Genomic DNA, 25,752 nt, shown 5'->3' on the forward strand with positions numbered 1-25,752 from the left:
TGACTTCCAAAGAATTACCAGCAAAAGACGAATTTGGTGCTAGATTCATCATAAAGAACACATGCTGTGTGTAGAATATTTCTGGAGTAATTTTTGACATTGATCTTACTATTACACTGAAAATAATGGGACAGAAATCACAAAATTACACTGTATAAGTAGAAAGGACTTTAAGCAATACCTAATACAGTTTCACAGATGAGGAAACTAGAGCCCAGAAAAATTAAGTGACTTGCCCAAAGTCACAAAAGTAGGAAAAGCTGTAACTAGAACTCATTTTATTGTTCTTTCTATTATACCTAAGTGCCATAAAGAGGGATCAATTTTTAATATTCGTGCATTCTGCTTAATACTTGTTTTCAATTGTTTCTTTTTTGCAAAGGAATGTGTTTATATAAAAATTATAATCATATAAGCAATTTAAGAAACTACTATCACTTTACTAGTACTGTACTGTAATCTAATGTAATAAAACTAAAAATAATCGGTAAATGTTATTTTAGTCTTCTAAAAATTGCCTCAGAATGAAGATGTGGGAGAAACTTGTTGAGTGAAAAACTTTGTTTTTTATATAATCACTGAAAGGAAATAACTTAAAAGTATTCCTCAAATCACCATACGGAGAATCACTGAAGAAATGCGTGCTTTTAAAGACTGTTGACTTTTGTCCAATACTTGATTGCCCCCTTTCGCTCTCCTTCTTAACCCACAAGTTTACAAAATCAATCTGAAATAATCATCAGTAACCAATAACAACAATAAGTGGAAGCTGTTTTGTTTTGTTATTTGAAGAGGGTGACAAAAGTTACAAATTGCTACTTCAGAAGATGGAGCTAATTAAGTTACCTGGAGTAGGATCACAGATTTAGAGCTGCAAGTGACCTTACATGTCAGTCATCTAGTCTAACCTCATTTTATAGATGAGGAATCTGAGGTCAATAAAAATTAGGTAGTTCACCCAATATCACACAAGTACTAAGTGGGACAGTCAGGATTCAAACTCAGGTCCTGTGAACCAAATTCAGCATCATTTCCACTACATCAAAACCAACTTTATAAGAAAAAATATTTTCCTCATGAGATTTTGTATGAGAATTCAATTCTCCTTTTACAAAGTAAGCACTACTGCAAAGTGAAGGTTTTCGTAATGGCTCTGTGTCTAGTACTTATCCCTATATGGGTGTGTGTGAACTAAATGATGCTAAGATTCTATCTGCCTAGAACACTATCAAACAGAAAGCTTTCATTGAGCCATTGGCTCTATTGAGAATGGCTCTACAAAGCCATTCTAAATTTATCAGAATTGTTACTTGTTTATTAAAAAAAATTATGAAGGCCATCAAAAAACACTACTAAACTATTATTAAATTGCATAAGTATGTTGTAAAATGCCAGTGACTTTTAAAAATGTAACTAAGGGATAAATTCAGTGATGGAGATCCAGGGAAATATTACACAACACAAAAATCTGTGTGTTCTTTTAAAAACAAAACAAACATAAAAAATGCTCCAGGTTACAACTTATACATTAATTTATTAAAATAAAGATGTGGAATAAAGTTCTCTGGGAAGAAGAGAGCAGCTCCCAGAACTACTGAGTGAGGAAATCTAAATTCTAATTCTGTAACTAGAAATATTGAAAATGACTTTTTCATTTGGTCTCTGTATCTCAATCTTTCCACATATAAGTACTAAACTGAGTTTATTCAGAAATTTCTAAGGTAAGATTCCTTACAGGAATTTTGGAATGATTATCTATAGAATACTATAGGACAGTAAAAATAAATACCATATTTTGTAGGACATGAATTTATGTTGTATTTTGATGCATAAATTTGATGCCACTCAGAAGAAGCAGCATTTTGTTATGGGGTTCTAATGCATAGGTATAGACCTTCCTTAAAAAGAAATTATCAAACATAATAAAAATCAATGCTCAGCATCAAATATGCATAAAAAAATTTGAAACTATACAAAGTCCTCTTACGCATGTGGGATTGTGGTTTTGAAGATATCCAGTGTGCAGCTGCAAGTTTTATCCCAAATTTCTAGGGTAAATTTCTCGCCGTTCAGAATGACAACATTTTCTAAACAGTTTGTACCAGACCGTGCTAACTGTTCATTGTCTAGAAAAGAAAACAGTCATTTACTTATTTGAAGTCACCATAGTAACATTTCTGCATTAATAAAGTCTGGTGCAAATCTACCTTGCTGCACACACCAGTACAGCTGTGCAAATATGTCATCCAAAAGGACATCACTTAGTACTTCTAAATATTGGGTGAATACGTCACAGATTGCATAAAGTGCATGATTGCAAGTAGTTGTCATCCATTCAGCTTTCTGGCAGTAAAAAGAATAAAAAGACAAATGAATTTCATACCAATAGTATGAATTGCTAAAATTAAAAAAAAAAATTTAAACACATTTTGTTTTTCAAGAATAACCTTATCAAAGGGTCCCCACCCCTGGGCTCCTGACTATTCTAATTCACCTTTTCTTACTAGCACTATTTATCTACTTTATAAATAAAAATGTTAAATATTCTGTGGCTAAAACAGATTAAGTCATCTATTGTCTTTTTCACAGATTATAAGAACATCACTTTCATTCTGTGGATAAAATAGATTAATCCATCTCCTATCTTTTTTCACTGATTATAAGAACAAAACATTATTATTCAGCATACAGACAATGACCATTCAAATAATTTTAAACAGTGATTATGGTCCCATAGGAGGATAAGTTAAAGGGAAGGAAAAGAGAAGGGATAAAATAGAAATTTATCTAACTCATGGCGAGAAGAAAAGGTAACTGTAAACTGCTTCTGAATGAGATATAACCATCCTTTTCTTGTTAGGGTTATTTTGGATCACTGAGAAAAGAAAAGGAGAATATGCTACTAACCAATGGGAAGCAATTTCTGTATTTTGATAAAATGCTAGAAAAATAGAAAAATAGTATTTTTACATTTTACAAAAATATGACCTTTATGTTTGTATTTAAGTACAATCACATAAGTGAAAGGAGAAAAAGATATAACCATCTCTCCAAAGTTCCCAACAAGCATGAATAGAACCATACAACTTACAAAATAATGTATTTAAAAGAAAACAGCTATGAGAATTTGTTGGTGTTCTTTGTTCACTTAAGATTAAGGAATCACCTGAAGCTAAAGAGAAATATATTTTCCTGCTTTTACAGATACAGTGACAAGCTTGAATGAAAAAAAGAAAGGCAAGTCAACAATAGCTGTGTAATGAAATGAAAGCCAAGCAATTAATTCATACAGTTCTACCTCACAAATAACATTCTAGCTTATGAAGACATACTATCACACTATCTTGCCTGTAGGAATATTTCCTGAGGCTTATTTTTATGTAAAACTGTTTAATGCAACACATGGGAATGTGCTTGGATAAAAATGAAGAGTCACTTCTTAACTATGATGTCAATGAAAACTTTTCTCTTGTTCTCTTACCTCAGTTTGTTGTTCCGGTAGTTTCATGTTGTCAAAGATCCTGAACACAATTCTAAATAAATCCTGCCACCAATGTTTTTCATAAGTGTGGCCATATGTTTTCATTATTTCAAACATTACTGTCAAGCCTCTAAAAAGTAAAAAAAATGGGAGCTATTTAGCAAAATGATATGTATCAGAGGCCTCTCCACTACTAAAATGTTTATGATCCCTCCCAAAACAATTGAAAATATAAGGTATGAAATTAGTTTTAACTAGGCACATATTGACATGTTTTATTCAATAAATTAAAAATGCAAAGTAAATTATCTCTTCAAGAAGAGTCATCTAGAAGAAAAGCAAAAGCTTTGAAGGTACTTTTGTTTTCATAAGTGAAGAAAATTTTAAAAGAGACCTTTCCTGCCCTCAAAAGTTTAAAATATAGCATGTGGGAAACTGACACAAATGGAGTATGAAAAAATATGAAAGAAAATGCTAGTTTTTGAGTCAGAAGATCTAGGCTGAAATTCTCCCTCTTTTACCTACCACATACATGATGATGGATTAGGTAAATCACTTAACTTCTCAGAGTTTTGATTTCTTCACCTATAAAATACATGCACTAGGCTAATCACCTCTCTCCCCCATTACCTGCAAAGACTTTCGAATAAGTCTCCCTGCCTCTGGCCCCTCCCCACTCCAGTCCAACCTACACAAGGTTAGCAGAGTGATCTTCCTTAAATGCAGATTTCATCACGCTATTCCCTAAAGCACTAGGATAAGATATAAACTCCTTTGTTTAGTTTTTAAAATCATATGCAATCTGGCACCAACCTATCTTTGTAGCTTCACTGAGCACTACTAGCATCACATCTGCACTCTGGCAAAGTGGCTTTGTCTGGTTCCTCACACAAGATACTCTATCTTTGTCTTCTGGCCATTGTACCAGCCATCTTCCAAACATGGAGTCTACTTCTTTATCTCGGGCTCATAGAATCCTTCTCTTCCTTCAAAAAGCAGCCACAAAATCTCAAGAGTTGGAAAAAAACACAGAAACCATCTGGTCCAACCAAACTAGAATTAAAATCTATTTACAAGGCTTTGCTTGAAGACCTCCAGTGAGAGAGAATCCACTAACTTCCAGCACAGCCCACTCTATTTCGTGATCACCCTAACTGCTAGCTAAGATTTTCCTTATATAGGGCCTAAATTTACTTCTGCAACTTCCACACACTGTGCTTAGTTCTAACCTCTTGGCCCAAGCAGTATGAGTCTATTCCCCCTTTTCCATCTAGCAGCTCTCCAGTGTTTACAAAGAGCTATCACATTCTCTACGCCCTCAACTTCTTCAAATCTTACTCATATGGCATGATCTCAAGGGCCTTTCAACTTCTGGTTGCCCTTCTCTGGATGCCCTCTGGTTGTCCTAAAATGTAGCACTCAGAACTAAACACAACACACTCCTAATGGGATCTGATCACCACAGAAGTCATCAGGATTCACAAGTGCTCCTATACATCACGACTTTCTTACTGTGGCCTAAGACTGCATTAACTTTTTCATATCACAAAATATAGCTCCAACCAAATCTATAGTTTACCAGTTTATCTTTAGATAAATAACTGTACTATTTAATTACACAACCCTCATCTTGTACTTGTGAAGTTGATTTCTTTTAATTATTTTTTTGAGAGAATTAGAAAAATTTCTTTTTCTTTTTTTCCTTTCCTCCTCCTCCTTTTTTTCATGAGGCAATTGGGGTTAAGTGACTTGCCCAGAGTCACATAGCTAGTAAGTGTTATGTGTCTGAGGATGGATTTGAACTCAGGTCCTCCTGACTCCTGGGTTGTTGCTCTATCCACTGCGCCACCTAGCCACCCCTGAAGTTGATTTTATATATATATATGTACACACACACACACACATATTGGCTAGGCAATGGGGTTAAGTGAAGGTTAAGGCAAAGGGTCACACAAATGGGGTTAAGTGGGGTTAATGCAAAGGGTCACACAAATAGTAAATGTAATGTGTCTGAGGCCGCATTTGAACTCAGGACCTCCTGAATCCAGGGCCAGTGCTCTATCCACTGTGCCACCTAGTTGCCCCTGAAGTTGATTTAAAAAAAAAACCAAACCTTAATACCTTAAAGAAATTCTATAAAAATCACATACATGAGTTCAAAAATCAACTTCACAAATAGAAATGGCTACAAAACAGTTCATTTGAAAAAGATTTGGGAGTTTTGGTAGACTGGAAGCTCAACAGGAGTAAAATAGTGTGATACAGTAATAAAAAAAAAAAGCTAATGAAAACCAGGTTTCATTAAGGGAGACATGCAATAATCTTATCGGTCATGGTGGCCACCAATGACAAGTTGTAAAAAATCAGTAAAAAGATATTCATATAACATTAAGGAACCTAGAGGAAGGAATTAAGCATTTTAGGTGGCTGATTTATGGGGAGATAGGAACAACAGTTAAAATGAATGAGAGGGTAGAAATGGACTGTAATCTGCATATTTGGAGGCAATGTCCATGAGATCATAGATGCTGACCATTTCTAATCTTGCCATTGATCCCTGTCTCCTCGACCAAGCAACTTGGTCCAATGGCCAAAACCATGGCCTTCTATAGAAGATGATTCTCTTGTCATCTCCCCTGTCAACTATGGCCCTTGCATGGATTCTGGAGGAATCCACAGAGCTGGGAGGAGAAAAGTAAATTAACAATTAATTAATGACCCCTAGACCATTCTCATTCCTTTCTTAAAGAGTTCAATACCTGGCTCACATTCTTTCTATTCCAACCCCAGTCAATATAATATTAAGAATTCAATTTACTTGTTCATTTCCTTTCAAACATCCTTACTTTTCAGATTATCAACCCCCTGTAGATCCAGATTCTCAGGATCTACATTTTCCCTTTATTTTAGTCACCCATAGGGATATATTACCCTGGATCTCATCATGATTCACAAGTGCTCCACCCCCATGATCCTCAGCTGAACTTTCTCTATCTGACCAGAACCTAAATTTTCTCTCCTCTTCAGTGTCTTACTCTTCCTAACTGCATTTTCTGTTCTCACCACCACCTCTCTTTATTCTTGTTGATGTCAAGTCATTTTTAGTTTTAGTTGTGTCTGACTTGTGACCCTATTTGGGGTTTTCTTGGCAGAGATACTGGAGTGGTTTGTCATTTCCTTCTCGAGCTCATTTTACAGATGAGGAAACTGAGGCAAACAGGGGTAAGTGACTTGCCTAGAGTCACACAGCTACTAAGTGTATCTGAGGCTGGATCTGAACTCACAAAGATGAGTCTTCCTAACTCTAGGCCAAGCGTTCTGTCCTCTTCACTCCCTAGTTGTCTCTCTTTACTTCTCCCCTTTTCATGACATCACTCCAGCTTAGGCCTCGGTTTCCTACTTTCAAAATCTTGACAATGTGGTTAACCAGTTCAACTTTACCCTGCCCCCGATACCATGGAAACCCTTAATTCCTTGTCCCATCATTTGCATATCTCCTTCAAAGTCCCAAACATAGATTACTCCCACCATTTGCTTCCTATGTTTCATTTCTTTGCTCCTGAGTACCTCGAGAATCATGCTGGACTGGATCCATTACAAATCTGTCATCTAATTTTAAACGGATACTCATCGTCACTTGCCAGTTCTTTTTTCTCATCCTTATTCAACTATAGCCCTACATAGAGTCTGTCCAAACTCCCCCTCTCTCCTCCAGCCACTTACATCATTCTCTCCTCATCCTCTCAAGCTATCACCCTATCTCTAACCCCTTTCGATGCCAGATTCCTAGAAGAAAATTGCCCACACTGCCTCTACTTTCTTATTTCCCATTCTCTACTCGACACTACCAAATCCAATGTACTTTTCAGAGTCCTTCTCCTTCTTGATCTGTCTGTATCGTCTGTTAACTGTTTCCTTATTTTTGATACTCTCTTCTCTTACAGCCTTTGTGTTCTATGTCATGTTCTCAGATATAGCATAGCATTTTCAATGCTCTATCTCAGATCACCTTCCTGGTGATCACCCAAACCCAGTTGCTTCTGTGCAGGGAGAGCTCAGGGCTCTGTCCTGGGTCCCCTCCTTTCTCTACACTCTCTTTTTGCTTTCTTATCAGTTCTCACAGACTCAATTATCTCTATGCAGTTGATTTCCAAAACTACATGTCATTCCTCTGCTCCAAAAACTTCCTAATAACTCTAGGATCAATAAAAACTCCTCTACTTTGCCATTTAAAGCCCTTCACAATTGGCTTCAGCCTTTTTTTTCTCCCAAACTGATTACACATTATTCCGTCATGCACTCAACATTCCACTCAAACGAGCCAACCTTCTCTTCCAGGTAAGTGGCATTCCATTTCTGGATGTCCATGCCTTTGCCCAGGCAGCCCTCTCCCCATGCTTGGAATGCTCTTCTTCTCACCTTTTTTCTCTGAGAACCTCCGGTGGTTTTTAAGGTTCATCTCTAGTACCCCCTCCTATAAAAGGCTTTTTCTGGGGCAGCTAGGTGGCACAGTGGATACAGCACCGGCCCTGAAGTCAGGAGGACCTGAGTTCAAATCTGGCCTCAGACCAAACACTTGACACTTACTAGCTGTGTGACCCGGGGCAAGTCACTTAACCCAAATTGCCTTAAAGAAAAAAAAAAAAGAAAAAGGAAAGGCTTTTTCTAATTCTTCCTGTTGTTAGTGTCCCCCTCAACTATAGCCCTGTAACTAACTTGAATTTGTATTTCTTTTTTGTACCTATCTATCTGTTACTGTTACCACTTTCACCAGAAAAATATAAGCTACTTGAGGGCAGGGACTGTTTTCTTTTTTGTCTTCGTATTCTCAGTGCCCAGCATAGTGCCTGGCACAAAGGAGGTACTTAGTAAATGTTTGTTGAACATTAAATTCGTGTTCTGCCACTGTCTGCACACAACCTTGGCCAAGCTAATCTTGTTGGACCTCGATTTTCTTTTCTGTAAAATGATGGGGTTAGAACTCTAAGTTCCCTTTTCAGATGCCATGGGTCTACAATAATAAAAAAAAAATAGCTTCTGTCACTGCTTCAGCTGATATTCAACCAAATGATTTCCCCTCTATGCTTTCCTTCTCTTGTTCCTGGATTTCCTCAAAAGTGTACCTTTTTAATATAAAACACTCTTCATTTTCCTCACCCCTTCCACATTCCTATCTCTTCTGTTCTTTGCCAGGTTTCCCAGCCTTTTTGAATAGATTTGCAACGCTCCAGGAAAATATGGTCTTACGAACTCATATTAGAGGCACCCCTCTTCTGGCCCATAACTTCTTTAAGCTGTGGTCCAGAAACATAAATTGCAATCTCAGGCACCATCTTCTTAAATATCTGATTACTTGCCAAAATATGCTTTTCTTTTCTGAAGCCCTTACTTTCTATTGGCAGCAGTAATGAAAACACTACTTTGATCCTAAAGAGTTCAATTCCTCGCCTAGTGTTTCATAATCAAAACTTTCTAGAATTCCTCTGAAAGTATAATTTGTGCTCTCATAAATCTCTAGAAATGGGTACAAGTCATCATGCTCGTCAAGTCTTAGAAGTTTCTCCGTCATTTCCTGAATACTTTCCTTAGGAAGAGGGCAGGCTTCCCCACTGCTGCCTACTCAGCGGGAGTCACTACCCGCCTGACTCACCTTTTCCTCTCATCCTTACTGGATGACCTCTTACTGCGGATCCACAACATCATTTCTTGGAGGACAAGTAGTTTCTTCCTCCTAAGAGAGCCCAGCTCTTTCCTCTTTAGGAAGAGTCTCACATCTATCACTTAGTTCCAAGTATTTGGTGGTCTCCTTCCCTTTCTCTTGTGTCAATTCTTCTACTTTTCCAATCTACTGACAAAGCAAGATACCCCTCTGCTTCCTGAAATCCTTTTTCATCCTTTTTTTCAAACTGAACCCCTTCCTTCCTTTTTCCTAATGACCTGGAAAGTGGGGAGGCACTCCTTAAACTCCTTTACCTGTCTCTTCGAAGGAGACCAGCCTACACCTTGTACAGAGATATAACTAAACTACTTGGCCAGGCCAAAAATGAAACATAGCTCACTCTAGAAATCTTCCTACTCTCCATATTTTTTGAAACAAAATCCTTAGTCTTTTGTTGTTCTTACTGGAAGCTCCTTTGGCTAATTCTCTTTGATACCTCTCTCATCTAGCCAGTATTTTCTCATCTTGTCACCCCCTTTCATGGCCACATACAATTTCCTTCTGCTCCTCTTCCTGGAGGTTTCTGCTTTCTATTAATATCTATAAGAACACACTAATCATCAGAAACAATCATTTTCTTCCTTTGATCTGCTATAATACTTATTATTTCTATTACTTGTAGTATTTATTATTTTTCAGGATAACTACATTATTTTGTTAGCTACCTTTTTATACCTCTATGCCTTATTTTCCCAACTATAAGTTCCTTATATTTTTGTAGCCTCTTTCCCACCTAATGCTTAGCACATTGCCTTGAGCATAGCAGATTATGCATATATACATACATATTCATGTCTATATAATTCATTCATTAATATGACTAATGTGGGCATATATTCATAAATTATCAAAATTCCAGAGTCGAAAAGGAACCTTAGAAATAATTTAAACCAAACTCATTATTTTACAGAGGAGGGCACTAAGATGTAGAGTTAACAACTAATTACTTACAGATTTTTCAGAAAAATATATTTAATTTAGTAATTTCATAAATTACATTCAGTCGAAAGGTTAAATAGAACAAGACTTCTGAAATCACAAAGACAAAAATAACATGAATGGAGATAAGGATAAACCAAACCTCATATTTTATATTTACACAAATATTATTACCCTTGTTCTTGGACAAATGTAATGTATCAGTGTCATTTTCAGAAAGCCACACTGATCATTTTGAATTTCACTTTATTTGCCAGTCCACTGATGGAGCTTACTGGCATACAAATAGGCAATCAGGGAAACAATTAAGGAGGCTGGTAAAAGAAATCTGTATGGTTTATTGTTTCATAAGTATTAATCTTATGTTCATAGTTAAACTATATGCTCCTGCGGGCAGACACTGTGTCTTATGGCTCTCACATCTTTCAGTCTCCCTCTAAGGAGAAACTGAAGATTTTTAGCTAAAAACAACAGAGACACCTAATTTTATTTTTAAAACTAAAAGCAGAATTAATTTAATCATTGGTTTTGATGCTTACATAGAAACCTATGTAGAAAATTAACTATGAAAAAAACAAACTAAAAATAAGTAACTTGAAGTGGGTTATAATTAATTTTGTCAGCTGGTGATTTACTCTCATTTTTTTCTTTCATTCAATTTAAAATAAATTTGTATTTCTAGCCTACCCAACAAATTTGGGGTATGCTTTTACCTATTATACTAGAGAACACATAGTAAACATTAACTTGATTATAGTAATTCAAAATAAATCCTTCCAAATTTTAATTACAAATACTGATTGTTACCTGGTTCTTACATCTAATTTGCATCTATTGATGATACATGATAACTCAAAGAGAATTGGGAACCATCCTCTCACCCACACCCTGTCTTCAGGAGCCACATTCATGTCATCACTTGTGTATTCCTTGAAAGCCTTTAAGAAAAGAAACAAAGGAAAGTATTTCTATGATCCTAAGTTAATATTTCCTGGCTTTGAAAAAGCATTTGCAAAATACTTTACAAATCAATAAGCTCTGCAAAAGTAAAATTTGTTTAAAAAAAAAAGTTGGAGAATGAAGACATCTGGTGGAGGAAAAAGAGCTCTGCATGAAGAAACAGGAGAGTTTCAGGTCTGTCAACAGAGAGGGGTGACTCTAAACAAATCTGTATGTCATTTTACACATTTAAAAAATGAGGATCACTCTACCACCTTATTTAACTTAGCAGGATGATTATGATATTTGAATTGTATAATAAACATGAAATTTCTTTGAAAACTACAAAGTATCTAGATTTAAGGTATATTTTATTTTATTAAGCTGCACAATCGTATCATGAAAATGTGTTATTTCTATACGTCTAGATGAATACCCCTTGAACTACCTAAAATACTTCAAAATAAAACAAAAGACTAATTCTTAAACCCAAAATGTATTCAATTCAAACAAATCTGAAAACAAATAAACAGGCTGTTGGATTGTGGTAAAACCTTCACCTCAATTCTTCCAAAAAAAAAAAAAGGATTAAAGGATCATTTGTCTTATAGAACAAAAGTGATTATGTTTGTAAAGTATTTTGGAAATCGTAATCTACTCTATGTATCAGAAATGATTATCAGTGTCATTATTTATGGTGCTTTTGATTCAAAGCAAACTAAAAGCATTATATTGCCTGTTAACTTCCAAACATAACTGAAGTTCACTTTAGTCTGATAATCTGTGAAAGTGTTCCCAACTTAAAAATTGTGTCGTTAAATGATACTATACCTGCGGCCTGTCAAATACATATTTTGCACAATGGCGAATAAGACGAATTGCTTCCATACTCGTATCTGGGAAGGCTGCATTGCATGCAAATTCAGACAAACATTTCACAGCATCTTGGAAAGAATCAATGGTAGCAGGAAAATGCTTTTCAAATACAATGGCTATAAAGGAAAAAAAGTAATAGTAAAATGTTTATGGATACCATTTTCAAACTACAAAGAAAATTATCTAACCCCTCAAAAACAGGAATATTCCACACACCTTGTTCTTTACTTTCCTAGCATGTAGCTTGCTCCTTATTGCAAGGGGAGGTGAGCAATAGTCGAAATTCTCACATGCAGACTTTGTTGGTCTTAGTACAGGGTGACCAGTTCTTATACCATGAAAAAAAACCAGGGATCAGTCTCTATGGCCCTTGAAATGCAGAAACTAGTTTTGAAAATTTGCTGTTTAATAAAGTCATCACTTAAAAGACTTAGAAAGTAGGGGCAGCTAGGTGGTGCAGCAGATAGAGCACTGGCCTTGGAGTCAAAAGGACCTGAGTTCCAATCCGGTCTCAGACCAAACACTTGACACTTACTAGCTGTGTAACCTTGGGCAAGTCACTTAACCCCAATTGCCTTGCCAAACCAAAAAAATTAAAAATTAAAAAAAAAAATTAGAATGTGCTCTAATGGAGGGCTGAATGAACTAAGTTAAGCTAAATTGAAGAAAAAGCTTTTCCTAGTACGTTTTAAATGATCCAGGTAAAAACCTAGTCTATAAATATGACAAAAGAAACTATTTACTCCAAAGATATGAAACACATACAAACATGTTAAATGCAATACTGCTACAAATAATCAATAAATAAACATTTATTAAGCACCATCACATGGCAAGCATTGTGCTAAGTGCTGGGGCATTTTTATAGGAATTCATTAATAAAGTCTCATTAAATCCTCAGTGGTCTGAGATAAATCAAGCCAAACCTGAGAAAAGTATATCTTAACGAGCAAAATATATTTTAGCAATGATTTTTCATGTTTTAAAAAGTATCTTGATGACAGCATACTTATGAGTTTCTATATGAATATCATTATAAAAATTCCTGCTACATTTACATTTTCCTGACCTTTTGGGAAAAATGAATAACATGAGAACATAGTGTGGTACGTGGTATAAGGTGTTAATCTAAACCTAATTTCTGCCAGACTGCTTTACAGTTATTCTGAGAGTTTTTATCAATTAAGGAGTCTTTCCCCAGATAATTTATATTTTTTACTTTATCAGACATTGGATTACTGTGTTCTATTCTTTCTGAATCTCCCCTGTCTGGTCTGTTCCACTGAGCTAACTCTCTATTCTTTAACCAGCAGCAGATTGTTTTGATGACTACTGCTTTATAATACAGTCTGAGATCTGGAATTGCTACTACCTCTTTAACTCTACTTTTTTAAATTATTTCCTTTAATATTCTAGATCTTTTGTTTTCCCTAATTAATTTTATCATAAAATTTTATAAAGTATTCACTTAGTAATTTGATTAGTATAGCATTAAAATGTAAGTTAATTTTTGGTAATAGTTATTTTTGATATTTTAGCAAGGCTTATCCTACGAACACATAAATTCCTCCAGCTATTTAAGTTTTTCCTAATTTTTTTAAGGAACACTTTGTAATTGAATCTATATAAGTCTTTTGTGTGCTTTGGGAGGTCAATGTGCAGGTATTTTATCCATCTTGTACTTATTTGGAATGGGATTTCCCTTTCTATTATTCCTCCTTGTGTCTTGTTATTATTATATAGAAATGCTATTTATTTCTGAAGATTTTTGCAACTTTGTTGAAGCTACTATCTCAATTAATATCTTTGCAAATTTCCTAGGATTTTCCAAGTAAATCATTATATCATCAGCAAACAGGGTTACTTTTATTTCCTCTTAAACTATCTTTACTCCTATCTTTCTTTTGTCTTAATGCTTTTGCTGGTTATTTTCAGAAGTATATTAAAAATGGGGGGGGGGGAATGGGAATTTTTCCTCTACTCCAATATTTACTGTTAGAAATTTTAGTGTTTTCCCCACTGCATATGATGCTTGTTTTTGGTATTGGATTCTTTTTTATGATATTAAAAAAGGTAACTTTATGCCTATACTTTGTAGGTTTTATAGCCTAAAAAGAGTGTTGCCTTTTGTCAAAGATTTTTTCTGCATGTATTGAATAAGCATATGATCTGGGATGTTTTGGATTTTACTATTTTAATTGGTAAGGCAATTGAATCTTATACATTTAATAATGAAACTGGCTTGTTGGCTATGGTTCCTTTCAACACAATATAGACAATTGATTGTCTTTATTTTTTGAATGTTTGTTTTTGCTTTAATAGCATGATTCTAACTCTTAGATTCTGATTTATTTGGATTCACTTGATGCACAGTAAATTTTTTTCCATTCCCATAATTTTATTTTACGTCTTTGTTGACTGTGGTTTGATTATGCTTCTTGTAAGTCAAGGATTACAGGGTTTTGTTTTCTTAGTCCATCTGTCACTCTTTTTCTTTTTATTGGATTGTTTAATTCATTCACATTTAAAGTCATAAGAGTCAGGTTTGTATTTTCTTCATTCGTCCCTAATGTTATGGGTTTTTTCCAAGTTATGATCCATCCCTTCTGCTGTAAACATAGTACTATATTCCTTCAGTTATTTTAATCTTTTTAAAAGGTGGTCATGTTCCCATTGGCTTTTCTCCCCTTACTCTTGATCCCGTTCTCTCATCTGTTAGTCCTTTCCTCTTAGGGTTTTGTTTATTAGTTCCTTTTTCTCTCCTATTTTTATCTGATTATCTATTTGTTCCACCCTTTTTTTCTTCCAATCAACTTGATTCTCCCTCCCTCTTCTCCCCTTCAATTAGTCCTGTTCGTTAGTTTTCAAAATATCATTTTTTGCATCCCTTTCCAAAAAGGATTTCTCTCACTCTTGTCATTATCCATCTTTTCTTTCTTTCTACTCCAAACTTACACAGTACGCATTTCAGGCTCTCTCCTCTAGATACTTTCTGCCACTGCCGTGCAGGATTTGCCCTATGGATTTCTATTTTCCAATGTGCCTCATTCCCAGGACAATACCAATTATTACAAGTGTCAGAGAGGACACTGCTACATCTCTGATTATGTAGCCCACTACTGATCTCTCTCCTCCCCAGTAGTATGGGAGGTGCAGTAAAGGTGTTGAGGTAGCTCAGGGTCAGTGAGTGACAGTTCATGGGTTTTTTTTTTTAAACCTTTGAATTCTGGGCATTCCTAGATCCATGAGACAGCTGAAGCTGCTTTATCTTTAGTGCATAATTTCTGTTTTGGAGAGGTTTAAGAGGTCATTGGAATCACAGAAAATGTCTAGTACTCCCATCTTGTTGCTCACATGACTCAGAAATGACTGATCTGGTCACTGAGTTTTCCAAAACCCTTAACATTAATATGTTAATCACATTACTAAGTAAAGTGAACAAGATTCCATGGGACTTTCTTATAAATATAATAAAGACTTATGTTCAAAACACAATTAGGTACTGCAACATATACGTTTACAATGGTACTGCTAAATGTAAAAGATGAAAAACAAATAGGTTCTTATAAAAATATTAAGACATATTTCTAAATTGTAGAAGTAACATTACAGAAAGCAACTTCCACAGTGTCCTCTGAAACAGGAATATTTATCAAACAGAATACTAAGCTAGATGGCCCAACTGGTTAGTATAATGTAGCAATTCTTCTGTTTGATGAATGATTCTTAAAAATTTGCTATTTTCAAAGTAAATAATCTGGTCAAATTATACGAAGATACACTTTGGAGAGTGATATTACAACATCTATATACAGGGAGCATAAGTCTTGTCTAAGCTATTTAAACTATTAAAGGCTAAAACTGCACTAAGACATTTGGGACACATGTATTTCCATGCATTAAAGATTTTCCTATAAAGTTAAAACAGTACTTACTGACAATATGTCCTGTTGTTTGAAATGCAAGCTCCACAATACTTTCATCCTGATCTGAGGCAGCTAGGTGAAATACTGAGAAGATGTTCTTCCAGCCTGAGCGGATGTTAGCAGCTTGAGAGTTAACCATTTGTGCTATACATCGTACAACCATATCGCGAATGGTGGGAGACCTAAAAGATAAACATAATTGCTAAGATGTATAAAGATACAATATTGTGAAAAAGAAATCTGTTTTTAAAAAATGCTATGAAAAAAATTAACAAATGATAAAAAAGTTTTTTTTACTTCTCTGGAATAACTGATTACAGTTACCTGTTTCTCTTCATTATATGTTCAAATGGTCTTAAGAAATCCTTCTGGAATCGGAAATTTGCAAGCTCCCCTTTCTCTAAGAACTTCATTGATAACTGCCTCAAGGAGTCTACTGCAAAAATAGCTACATCTTCATTGGGGTTGCAGCCAACCTGTTACAACAAAACAGATATAAAGCATTAATGTTAACATTGAAAATTAATTTTATGTATATTTTGGCCAAATAATTTGGAAATTATTTTTTTTCCTAAGGCAGTCGGGGTTAAATGACTTGCCCAGGGTCCCACAGCTAGTAAGTGTCAAATGTCTGAGGCCAAATTTGAACTCAGGTCCTCTTGATTCCAAGGCCAGAGCTCTAGCCACTGCGCCACCTAGCTGCCTCTGGAAATAAAAATTTTTAAAAATACCAGACAGAAATACTAGAACTTATATTTCTTCTATAAGTCTAACTATTGCTGTTCAATAGGAAAAAGAGGTATGATTCTGAAGATAATTATTTGAAACTTTATTTAATAATAGGTAACAAAAACCTATATTTATTATGATACTGCACATCAATATTTCAACAATTAACAAAGAAGAGTTTTATACAAAGGCCAAACAAATATAAACAAGAACTACTAAGATGCTTCAATGGATCTTAGTGTATTTTTACAACTAGTATAGATTGCAAAACACTCATGTCTTTAAATAAATACCAATCTTTACACAAATCTTCCATAGAGGGTCCACCCAACACCCCTTTATTGTGGGTACCAGTACATCATGATGGCTTGCTACATGACTGATGCTTCTTTTTTAATCATGTCAAGTCAACTAGTCAAAAAGCATTTATTAAGTGCCTACTACATGCTGAGCTCTGTGCCAAGTGCTAGAGTTATACAGAAAGGTAAAACAGTCCTTCCTCTAAAAGAGCCTACAATCTAACAGGTGAAAGAACATGTAAACAACTACATACAAACAAAATACTGGAGATCATTTAAGGGAGAAGATAGAACTATTTATTATTTTAAGTATTTTAGTTTATTCTGTAACATTTTCTAAGTACACAATCACATTATCTGCAAAAAGAGATAAGCATTTCCTTTTTGCCTATGCTTACTTAGCCCATGCCAATTTTTTTTTCTTGTTTTCTTGCTATTGCATGCATTTTCAGCACTATGTCAAACAGCAGTGATGATAATGAACATTACTTTGCCCCTGATCTTAAAATGAAGGGTTTTATCTTTGCTTCACAAAATGCTGACTCTTTGTTTTAGATGCTACTTACCACATTATGAAAAGGTCCATTTATTCCTATACTTTCTAGTGTGGTTTTAAAAACAAAACAAAAAAATTGCAATGGGTATTAAATTTTATCTTTTCTGCTTCTATCGATAAAATATGATTTTCTTCATGTCATTAGTATGGTTCTTTATTTTATGGTTTTCATCATACTGAACAAATACTGCATTTTTCAGTATAAATCCAACTTGGTCAAAGTGTGTAATTTTTTTTTTTAGTATGTTGTTCTAATACTTCTGCATCAATATTTGTTAGGGATATTATAGCTTTCTTTCTCTCCTTTATCTCTCCCTGGTTTAGGCATTAAGACCATATTTCTATCAAAGAAAGAATCTAGAATGAGACCTTCTTTTCCTATTTTTGTACATTGTTGATATGATATTGTATTTACTAATTCTTTCAATATTTGATAGAATTAACTTATAAACACATATGGTCCTAAGTTTTTCTCCCCTTTTTTGGAGTTGATCTGTGGCTTCTTTAATTTCTTTATCTGATATTGGATTATACATACAATGTAGTTTTTCTGCTAATCCAGGTATTTATATTTTTTAAAATGATATCCTCCCATTTCACCTAAGTAATCAGTTTTGTTGATATAAAATTAGGCAAAATAAGCTTCTGAAAGTTTCTTTTACTTTGTCTATAACTATTGTAAAATGTCCTTTAAAACTTTTTGATATTGACAATTTGGTTTACTCTTCTTTTTAAAAATAAGACTAGCTATTTATCTCTTTTACTAGTTTTTAAAAATCCAGTTCTTACTTTCATAAATTATATAGAGACACATACACAGGTATATAAACATGTATGTACATATGCACAAACATGTATATGTGTTATTACTTTCAATTTTGTTAACTACTTCTTAGATTTTCAAAATTCTACTTTGATGTACTGTTACTTTCCTAGTTTTAAAAGAATCTACTTAACACACCAGTGATCTATACTTAAATGACCTGTTTTCACTTCATTTTTCTTCTTTTCTCTCCCTTGTCCTGTGCCTGACTACGGGTTTTAATTCTTTCTTTCCTTTTAATCCCCTTTCACATTGTACTTTTTGATGCTTAAGTTTGTTTTGCTTATGACTACTCTCTTTTGTATCCTACCCTCCCTCTGAAATCCACTTTCTCCCTTTTCTTTGTTTTATGTGTTCATCCATCCTTAGTCTAGTTCGGACAAAAGCGAGATTTATGTGATGCCTGTTGTCTCATACAGTCATTATCTTTTGTTTGGCCCATTCTAATTTTGAGGGATTTCAATTTTTTGCTTAACTATTGATTCTCCTTGCTGTTCAACATTTCCTCTTTAGGTGACATTTTCTTTATCATTACAATTTATTATCTCTTGCTTCATTTTCCCCCAAGTATTCTTGTTCTTAGGTCCAGGGTATTTTTTCTCTGAGCCTCTACCTGGACTTGAAATGGATTTTCTCTCTTTTTCTGGGTTTACCACTTGGATTTTTCCTCACTCCATATGATTTCTTCACTGTGCTCAGCATTTTCTTCTGTTTACTACAATCTCCAGAAGTTTCTGGATTTGCACTTTGGTCAGGCTTTATTCCTTCCCATTTCTGCATGATGTAGGCAGGCCCTGCTTAGTTCCGGATGGAGGAGCTAACACTAAGCCCTACCTCTTTCAGTAATTACAGGGTTTTAGCTCAGTCTCCTAATGGTTTGATTTAGTTTAGCCATAGCTCCTTATTCTCCTTTTTATTATATGAACCCAGAATCTGCTCTGCCCCTTGGAGGAAACTTGAGATCCCAACCAGATGGTGCTGACACAATGAAACTTCAGTTGCTTCCCTGGCTCATCGTGCAGTGGATTGGAAATAACCTGACTAAGAACTAGTCTGTGCTACCTGGGAGCTGATCTGACCAGTCTCCTGCTGATTTTATCAAGAATATCTTTGATGTATGACCTTATAGAGCAAAAAGTTAGGTCTTTCCAGTTGCGTTTCTTTTGATGAAAGAGAAAGGTAAAGTTTCTTTTGTGATTTTTTTTCTATTCTTTTAGAATCTTCCTCTCTTTGAGACATCTTTAAAATTCAATGAATCCAACTGCCTTTAACATTAACCTGCCTCCACCACAGGTTTCTTCTTCTTCTGCATTTATTGGGGTTTGGTCACACTTCCTTACTTCACATTCTTAGGTACCACTGCCACTTTTTAAGGTAACTTTGAGATGGTAAAGTCCAAATATAGCTACAGTATTATCACTGAGATGGGTCACAGAAATGCCAGCATGTCTACCTCATTTTAACAAGTATTTGTTGTCTTTCCAACAGGTTTTTCTGTATGTGCTCTTCAGATGATGTCAACTAAGTCACAGTCAAACTCTCTGCAGAACCATTTTTCCTCTTAACTGATTATCATTTTAAAAAAAATGTGATGTTACTTGTAATCACTCATCCTCTTCCACGGTAATCTCTCACCAGTGAGTTTGTATTCTACAATCTCTTGAGCTATTATATGTTTTCGTGAGGTAAGGCAAGTTGAAGGTAAGCCTGATGGATGAGGCAGTTAGTGGTTTCCTACCCTCTTCTCACTACAGTGACTGTACCTATTACATAGTTGGAAGCTGCAAAAAGAACAATTTAGGCTTGATGAAAACTCACAAAAATTAGAGCTATCCAAAAGTGGAATGGGCTGTTAGGAGAAGGTTTCACCTCCTGGAAGTCTCCAAGTAGAGGACTGAAGATTGCTTGTAAAGAACATTAATGAGGGAGATACCCTTTATATAGGGGCGCACCGGATGACACCGAGGTCCTTCTCAACTCTCAAATGCTATCACATTGTAAAACACTTTAAAATGGTGATAATCAGGAACAATGATTTCACTTTTGTTCACTTCTATTTTTTTCCTGTAGTTAACAGCTTACTTAGACAAAACACGTTGTTTGAGATGAAAGGATAAGATTTCTTCATCCTTTCTATTTTTGTATTGATTTTTACCTTTGTTTTAGCTGTCAATGACCTGACTGCACATAGCAGGTTCAGAAAGTATATGCATTCAGTAACAAGGCGTTTCCTAGTTAAGATACAGTCAATCTCATTTTGTTTGTAGTGTTCCAAGTCCAGCGCCTTCCAATTCCATAAATAAAGGTGTAATATATGGATGTACTATAGAAGTCTTTGACCTGTTATACCTTAATCTTATTTTCCATCATATTTTTTGCCATATTTTTCTGTGACCACTTTTGCACTGAAGTTGCCACATTTCAAGGTAGAGGTTGACTTATTTTGGACAATCTTTTCAAGCTCTGAATAAAGTTTTTTGATATTTTCATCCTCTACAACAATCCTGCTATAATCTGTTTGCTTTACGATCCCCATGGGAACTACAGAATGTGATGATCATTTCATAGGATAACTGATACTTGTTATTCGTCCCAAAATAACAAAGCTAATTATCTCATTTGCTTTTCTAAGATGATCCTATGATCTGTCTTTTTCACTTAACTGCAACTGCTTTACAACCTTTGATTTCAAGTAAAGTAAGAATGTTTTGGGTACATGTCAAACTCAACATGTCCAAGACAGAATTCTTTTCTCCCTAATCCTCCCCTTGTTCCAATATCTGTCCAATGTACCACCTTCCTTCCAGTCTTTCACGTTCATAATATTGGCAGTTAACTCATAATTTACATTCTCCCTCACCTCACATATCTAAGCAGCTGCCAAAATCTGCCAAATCTACTTCCACAATATGCACATTTGACAATTTCTCTCCACTCACACAGCCACTTAACCTTAGCTTAGGCCCTCATCATCTCTCACCTAGATTATTATTATTTCCTAACTGGTTTCCCTAGCTTGTCTCTTCTAACTCCATTCCATCCTACACAGCTACCAAATTGATTTTCCTTAAATGTAGATCTGACCAACTTACTCTCCTACTCAATACACTTCAGTGGCTCCTTATTTCCTCTAGAATAAAAGTTAAACTCTCCTGTTAAGCTTTTAAAGCCCTATACAACTTGGCCCCAACCTACCTTTACAGCCTTATTGGATTAGATGGTACTCCCTTATCCCATAATCTCTGATCCAGTCAAGCTGGTCTCTCTGTTCCTCTCTCACAATTTTCCCTCTCTTGCCTCTGTACCTATTCACTGGCTGTCTCACATGCCTGGAATCCATTGCCTTCTTATCTCTGTTAATGGGGTCCCTTTCACTTTAAGATTCAGCTCATAACACCATCTTCCTACAAGAAGCCTTTCCTGTTCACTCCAAGATCCCCTTCCTCCCAAACTACCTTATTTTTATCTACTTTGTCTATGTATTCATTTACATGTTTATTAACTTTATATTTATGCAATATACTATTTCACTTGGTGATCGTATATGCTCCCATGGATTCAATTATTATCTCTGCACTAATGATTCTCAAATCAACTTACCCAGGCATAACTTCTCTGCTGAACTCCAGTCTTATATCTCCAATTGACTATTAGACACCTCAAACTGGATGTCCTATAGATGTTTTAAATTTGACATATCCAAAAGTGAATTATTTTCCCCAAAAAACCTTCCCCCACTTCCAAGCTTCCCTATTACTATCAAGGGCAAAACCATCCTTCTAGTCTCCCAGGCTCCTATAATCTAGGTATCATTCTGGGTCAGCTACATGATGCAGCGAACAGTGTGCTGGGCCTCGAGTCAGGAATACCTAAGCTCAAATCCAGCCTCAGACACTCACTAGTTGCATGACCCTGGGCAAATCATTTAACTTCTCTTTCCCTCAGTTTCTTCAACTGTAAAATGGAGATAATAACAACACCTACCTCTCAGGGCTGCTGTAAAGCACTTAGCACAATGTCTGACAGATTGTACATGCTTTATAAATGCTTATTCCCTTTTCCTTTCCATAATTCTTGATTACTCACTCTGTCTCAGCTCCCCACATGTTGATTTCACCTTTGTAGTATCTCTTAAATACATCTGTTCTCTCCTCTGCTACTACCATCACCTTTGTGCAAACCCTCTTCTCTTCAGACCTGGGCTACTGCAAAAGCTCGCTGGTGGGTCGGTCCGCCACAAATCTCTCCCTGCTCCAGTCCATCCATTCTTCCTTCAGCCACTCAAGTGACTTTTCTAAAGCGCAGGTCCTACCACTTCATCCCTCTATTCAATAAATTCCGCTGCTTTCCCATCACCTCCAAGAGCAAATATAAAATACTCTGGCATTCAAAGCATTTTATTACCTAATGCCCTCCCTTACCTTTCCAGTCTTCTTATACCGTATACCTCACCACATACTTACACATACAGTGACACTGTCTTCCTTGCTGCTCCTTGAATAAGATACTCCATCTCCTGGCTCTGGGAATTTTCAGTGGCTATCCTCCATGCCTGGAACGCTTTTCTTCATCTTTGTACCCTGGCTTCCTCAGTATCCTTCACGTCCTTGCTAAAATCTCATTTCCTACAAGACGCCATTCCCAATCACGTTTAATTCTGATGTCTTTCCTCTATAGATAATTTCGTATTTATCCTGAATATACACATAGCTGTTCATATGTTGTTTCCCTCATTAGATTGTGAACTCCTCGAGAGTAGACACTGTCTTCTGCCTTTCTTTGTATCCCTAGCATTTAGCACATAGTGCCTGGGATACAGTAGGCACTTAATAAATGTTTATTGACTGAGTGACATTTTAAAATATACTTGCTGTCTCCACCACTGGAATGTAAGCTAACTGCATTTCATTCTTTGTACTCGTCTTCTTGACACCTTATACAACGCCTGTCTGATGGCAGGGAATTAATAAATACTTACTGATTGACTGTTGGCTTTTAAAGTTCTTCACAATTTTATACCTATCTGTCTTCATGCCTCACTTAACATCACTCCCCTCCCCCTCTTTAGTTCTGCTAAACTATCATCTGTTTTTCACACATGGCATCTCACCTCCCATCTCCACACATTTGCACTAGCCTGTATTAGTATTCTAATGGAGGAAAGAACAAGTATGTATAAACAATATACAATACAAATGCATATATTCCAGAAATGAATTCTTTCCATACCTCCACTTCATAAGAATCTTCCTTTAAGAAACAGTTCAAGCACACCTTTTACATAAAGCCTTTCCTGATTCCTCTAAATATTAACATTTTCCTTCTCTTGTTGTTCAGTCATTTTCAGCTGTGCCCAACTCTGTGACCCCCTCTTGGGGTTTTCTTGGCAAAGGTACTAGAGTGGTTTGAAATGTCCTTCTCCAGCTCATTTTACAGATGAAGAAACTGAAGCAAACAGAGGTAAGTGACTTGACCAGGGTCACACGCCAGTGAGCGTCTGAGGCCAGGTCTGAACAAAGGGAGATGAGTCTTCCTGACTCCAGGGCTGGCTCTCTATCTACTGTGTCACCTAACTGCCATTTTCCTCTCTCTTACTGCTTTATATTTAACCACTCTACCCTTATTTGTATTTATGTGCGTGTATTTATATATACATGTTTATACACATATCAACATTTAAACACATTTATACACATATCAACACACATATATATGCTTGTTTTCTCCCCTATTAAGAAATTCTGCTTATTCAGAGCAGGAATTGATTCATTCTTTGTATTTACAACTCCAGTATCTAGCACAATGCCTGGCATATAGTAGGTGCTTAATTAATGTTTGCTGATTGAATGGCTAATTGAATATAGACATGGTTCATTTTCTTGCTGGTCTCTGAATAAATATCATATGTTGAGAGTGGCAACAGTTAAATGTCTGTGTCGGTTTTATTCTTAGCATCCTTTGACCCATTTTCTGCCACTGTTACCATGTAACAGGATTATGGATTTAAAGTTGGAAGGAACCTCTGATGCATCTATTACCTGGAGCCCAGGAAGATTACAGGACTAGCGGCAGAAGCCACAGAACCAAGGTCATTTTACTTCTTTCATGCAATATTGTAACCAAAAAAACAAACAAACAAACCCCAAATAATTTAGTGGCTAAACTTCTAGAAGTGAATGTTCCCAAACTTCTAGAAGTGAGCATTCCCCATACTCAAAGTCTTTTGAGCTTAGCAGAATCTCTTAAGAGCTAGTGCTCTGCTGCTATAACCTCCAAGAAATCAATTTCCTCTGTGCTACCATAAGGCAACACAGGAGTTTATGAATGACGTGGTATAATAATTAATTAAATACCTTATTAAAATGGTCTCCAATGACTTCCCAAATTCTAGACCACTGTAATCTTATTCTTCCCATGTTATAATAAGATATTTCTACTATCTTCTGCAAACTAAACATGCGAGGATGTGTAGTAGAAAGCAATTCATCCATAGACACAGCACAAAGCCAACGGACAAAATCCACTGTAAAGCAAATATAGAATGAAATTGTTAACTCAGTCTTTAACTTTTTAATCAAAAAGTCAATCTGTAAGTGTAACAGTAAGTTTACCAACTTACCAATAGCATTTCCATCAAGCCTTGTAGATCCCGTAAATATTCTGGCCAGAGGGCAAAAGAGTGGAGAAGAGGGAGAAAAATCCATGATTATTTATAAAAACTTGGAGTTATGACTCTTTAAAATTTTTTTTTTTAATTAAGAAGCACACTGGGCATTTGGTAAAGTAATATTTTCATTACTTACATTGTTTGCAGAATGAACTAAACCTCAAACATTTATCAATTTTCATTGTGTTTTATACTCTTTGACACAGTGGATCACATAATTACATTATATTGCTGAATAATAGTAATATTATAATAATATAATAATACAATAATATACAACATTATATTATATTATAATAACATTACACGACAGGTATCTTACATGAAGCTGTAAGCATTCACAAAATATTAATTAGATGAAACTAATAGAATTCTTTTGTATGAAACAAAACAGATGAGTTAGTCATTTTTCATTTGTTCAGAAATGATTATTAGCTTTTATTCTTGATTTGATAGCCCTAATTGTCAAATTCTCCCCTTTGAGAAATAGTTTGTTTTCCTGTACTGTTTTAAAAGTCTAGAAAAGGATTAGAATTTGAAGTAATTTTTCACAGACAACATGTAAAGGTCTTAATACAAATTTATAGAAAATGTGACCATAGGCAAGTCTCTTGAATCTCATTTTCCTCATTATTAAACTGAAGAAAATTATTGTACTGCCTGTCTTACAGAGCTGTTTCAAGAAAAAGACCTTGTAAATCTTAAAAACATATAAAATGCAAATTATGAATAGTTTAAGGTTAGTACAGAGGCATGGGTGGAGTAACCAGTCATCTTTAAGGCTATAAACACTCTTGA

At 35.4% G+C, this 25,752-nt stretch overlaps 1 protein-coding gene across 1 annotated transcript in view; it reads right to left on the bottom strand.

The window, feature by feature from the left end:
* The window catches only part of LOC114053877 (brefeldin A-inhibited guanine nucleotide-exchange protein 1), a 152,101-nt gene that overhangs the window by 19,646 nt on the left and 106,703 nt on the right, over window positions 1-25,752 (bottom strand). Inside the window, exons 24-32 of the mRNA XM_027876985.1 lie at window positions 24,907-24,947; window positions 24,641-24,810; window positions 16,205-16,356; window positions 15,890-16,062; window positions 11,910-12,070; window positions 10,947-11,077; window positions 3,482-3,611; window positions 2,208-2,343; window positions 1,988-2,126 (exon numbers count right to left, since the gene is read on the bottom strand). Of these exons, the coding sequence (XP_027732786.1) occupies window positions 1,988-2,126; window positions 2,208-2,343; window positions 3,482-3,611; window positions 10,947-11,077; window positions 11,910-12,070; window positions 15,890-16,062; window positions 16,205-16,356; window positions 24,641-24,810; window positions 24,907-24,947 (1,233 nt within the window). The remainder of the gene's footprint in view (window positions 1-1,987; window positions 2,127-2,207; window positions 2,344-3,481; window positions 3,612-10,946; window positions 11,078-11,909; window positions 12,071-15,889; window positions 16,063-16,204; window positions 16,357-24,640; window positions 24,811-24,906; window positions 24,948-25,752) is intronic.

Source organism: Vombatus ursinus, unplaced genomic scaffold, assembly GCF_900497805.2.
Source record: "Vombatus ursinus unplaced genomic scaffold, bare-nosed wombat genome assembly UNPS02014812.1, whole genome shotgun sequence".
NCBI lineage: Eukaryota > Metazoa > Chordata > Mammalia > Diprotodontia > Vombatidae > Vombatus > Vombatus ursinus.